Here is a 3485-nt window from a genome sequence, read left to right as displayed (position 1 = left end):
AATAAGAAAAATAAAGATTTTTTTTTCTAAAAAAAAGGAAATTATGGTGAGAAATTTGGATTGGCATACAGATATAGATAGATAGGCTGGTTCAACTTCTCCCAGTTATCTTCACTGTTACTTGAAGATACTATGCATCAACGCTCTTTGATTCGTTGAATGAAATCCTTTGTTAAGACAACAAAAATAATAATAATAATAATAATAATAATAATAATAATAATAATAATCCTGTTCTTGAGACAGTTTTGGCCTGCTATTATGTTAATCGACTCGTAAAACGGATATGCCAATCTCAAATCAAACAATTTCTGGACACTTATATTTCCATACATCGATTCATAAAAGAAAATTTAAGATTTTATTTTTCTTTGTTTTTGATCATCGCAGAAAAACATTTTGGGTTTTCATTTGTTGTCTTTAGACACAACAAATATAAATATTGAAACAAGGTACTCCCACATTATTTGCAAATGAAAGAAAAATAAGGTAATTGAAAATCAGATCACTAGAATTCATATGAATCCATTCAGTTCCAACTCAAAATTCCTCCAGTACCTTAATAGCATAAATCCAAAATAAGATGAGCATGATATATAAGCTGGTTAGAACATTACTATGGACAGCTTAGAATATACATCTTCCTGTTTCATTCAGACAGAAAAATTCTACTCCTCTTGATGGGATCCAAAGGTATTCTCCCCACTGTAACTCATGTAAAGAAAACCATCTTCATCCTTGTTCTCCTCATAGATTGTAGACATCAATGCAGCTGCAACAACAGAAGAATTTTATCAAACACAAGAATATTACTAAAATAATTTCATATCTAGCGATTAATTAATTAATGTTACTCACCAGTTGGAGGTAAAGTGTTCTTCACAAACACAAATATAGCCTTCTCAGCACTAAGCTTAATCCTTTTACGGACAACATAGACAAACTGGCCCACGGTCAAATCAGCTGGCACAAGATATCTAAATTCACAATAACCAGAAAAATTAAAGGAAAGCTAGCATACGGTAGATTTGAAAAAAAAATTGATTTGGCAATGCCGCTCAATGATCCCTATAATATAAAAATAAGTGCAAGCAAAGAAACTTCCTACTTACATCCAATATTAAATTGGTACACCTTATATTTGGCATGCATGTGTAGAAGCCAAATCTTATCTTTGAATCAACCAATGAAAAAGCACTTAGCAAACCTACCTAGACTTAAAAACCTAAGTTTCTTGTGTACATGTTAGTTTTAACATGCGTCCATAACAGAGACCTAACATGTGCCTCATCATGTTAGCTTTGCTTGAATGATCTGAACTATATTCAAGTTCATCAACATCTTTTACATTATGTTAATCAACATTACCACCACATCCCCAAAAAAAAAAAAAGAAAAAAATACATAGCTTAGGGTAAATCTCCATAATCCCATGTCCTGAATTACTAGAGAGTATTCCCCAAATACCAGTTCTATGTCCATCACCAACAGTTGTGAACCTAATGGCAGCAAAAATCTCACCAAAAAACATTACCACTGCTGCTAAGGTGCACCTTAACTAACCAAAAGCATACAAATACAGTGAAAATACTACCTCAAGCCTATGAAAATAGGCAAAGCCATATGCATCCAAGACTAAAATAAGCACAGCTACCTAGAAATAATTAAGTACTGAAAATTGAATGAATATAAAACTAGAGGTCTTATTACTGCAGGATATATAACAAGTAGTGCCTAAAAAGTAACAGCTCAGTTGTGCAATACAAATGTGAAACTGGAGAGAAGTATAAAGAAAGAAAGAATGCTACTAACTTCTTCTTATCAATATCAGGAACGTCACTCCTCCCAGCCTTTTCCACAATTACCTGCATCACATTTTCAGTAAGAAGATAAGCACATTGAATAAACTGAATGGAAGAGACAGAATCTAGATTAACATATTTAGAAACAGAACCTTACAGGTATTCTATCAGGATACTTCTCCCTAATGCGAGCAGCTTCAGCTTGTCTCCTCTCTGAATGGTAAAACATGAAATTAGACTCCAAGAAGACAATAAATAAATAATCGTGATAATTTTGTCTTCAGAGTATGGAGGACATCCTATAAAGTAACAAAGGAAAAGTTCCACGTGAAAACCATTAACTCGTACATAGAGTTAAAGCTATACACCAATTGAAAAACAAGAGTTGAAAATAGTTGTTCACAGAAATAAGGCAAAAATTCTGTTTTATAGTTTAAGAAAGAACCAGGCATTATATCAGCTACAATTTATTCTATTCATGTGGCATTGAGAAAGATCTCACGTTCTGATGCATAGAAAAATAGGGGGCCCAAAAAATAGAAAAGAAATTCTTCAATCAACTATCAGGGGTATAATTGGAAAGAATGGAAACTTATCACATATATGAGCATCCCATCAAACAAACAGAAAACTCCATCAGCAACGTAAGCCATACAAAATTTCAGTTTCATTTTTTATTTAATTTTTCGGCATTGCAACAATTCTCACCAATTTATACTAGGGCATACAATAGACAACTTTACGCCATATGCTCAAGAGCCATATAGAAATTGGGGAGTAGCCAAATCAATATCTCAAGATTGATCACAACAGATATGTATGTGGTATAAAAAAATTCCATAGTTTGAAAGAAAAAAGAGAAACGAACCCAATGGATGTTCCAGCTTGAAGGAGCTTTTAGCCATGGCTAAAGTCGACCTTCGATTACAGCTCTCTGCGAATATCAAACATGAAAACATCACAACCCCACAAATTCAGAAATCTCCTCCAACCAAAGACCATCAAACAAAAGGGGAAAAAAAAGAAAAAAGAAAAAAAGCACTGCTTCTATACCGGAAGAAGCAACAAACACAAGAAGACAAACACAGTTTGAAATTTTATAACATACCCAACACGAAAAAAGAGAATTAGATGGCGAAATTATGGTTTCAAAGAGAATTGATTGATTGATCCCATCGGTCGTTATGAAAAAGAACGACCCAAAAAGTCGACATCAGAGAGACAATTATTGGGTGTTTAAAAAGAAAAAATTAATCTTCAATTGAAGAGAAAGGAAACTTATCAGAGATTCATTCTGATTCCAACACGAAACCTAATACGTATACGACTTTCAATTCTAATGCAACTCACTTTCGCAGATTGGAATGGGTTGGATTGCCTCAGTTTCAAGCAAATTCTGTCTCCTCGTCAGCAATTAGTGACAGGGAGACTGCCTCATTTAAACGACGTCGCTTTGGTATTTGCCGTTTTGGGCCTCTTGATTTCTGAATGGTTGGACTGGGTTGGCTTGTTGGTATCCTCTAATTAATTTTCAAATATTAGTAATAAAATATATTTTTCGATCAATATAAAAAATCTTTATCTTGTTTTATAAAAAATCTTTATCTTTTCAATAAATCCAATGTTTGATTGTCCTCATGTCTGCCATCCTTAGTGAAGTGACTATTGTTTTTTTTCCTTTTT

General features: G+C 33.3%; 1 protein-coding gene across 4 annotated transcripts; it reads right to left on the bottom strand.

Annotated features, from left to right (window-relative positions):
- Positions 1-505: 505 nt before the first annotated feature.
- Positions 506-3233, bottom strand: LOC110640122 (autophagy-related protein 8C-like). Of its 4 annotated transcripts, none has more exons than XM_021791312.2 (6): positions 3153-3233; positions 2671-2736; positions 1960-2015; positions 1813-1865; positions 859-977; positions 506-772 (listed from the first exon to the last, which is right to left on the bottom strand). In XM_021791312.2, the coding sequence occupies exons 2-6, from the start codon at positions 2705-2707 to the stop codon at positions 669-671; spliced, it is 369 nt and encodes a 122-aa protein (XP_021647004.1). In that variant the 5' UTR covers positions 2708-2736; positions 3153-3233; the 3' UTR covers positions 506-668. The 4 variants fall into 4 exon arrangements, with proteins under 4 accessions (XP_021647004.1, XP_021647003.1, XP_021647005.1 ...); XM_021791311.2 differs by lacking the exon at positions 3153-3233 and adding an exon at positions 2911-3146; XM_021791313.2 differs by lacking the exon at positions 3153-3233 and adding an exon at positions 2856-2890.
- Between the last annotated feature and the right edge of the window lie 252 nt (positions 3234-3485).

This window comes from Hevea brasiliensis, chromosome 18 (assembly GCF_030052815.1).
Source record: "Hevea brasiliensis isolate MT/VB/25A 57/8 chromosome 18, ASM3005281v1, whole genome shotgun sequence".
NCBI lineage: Eukaryota > Viridiplantae > Streptophyta > Magnoliopsida > Malpighiales > Euphorbiaceae > Hevea > Hevea brasiliensis.
This window is presented reverse-complemented; position numbering and strand designations above follow the sequence as displayed.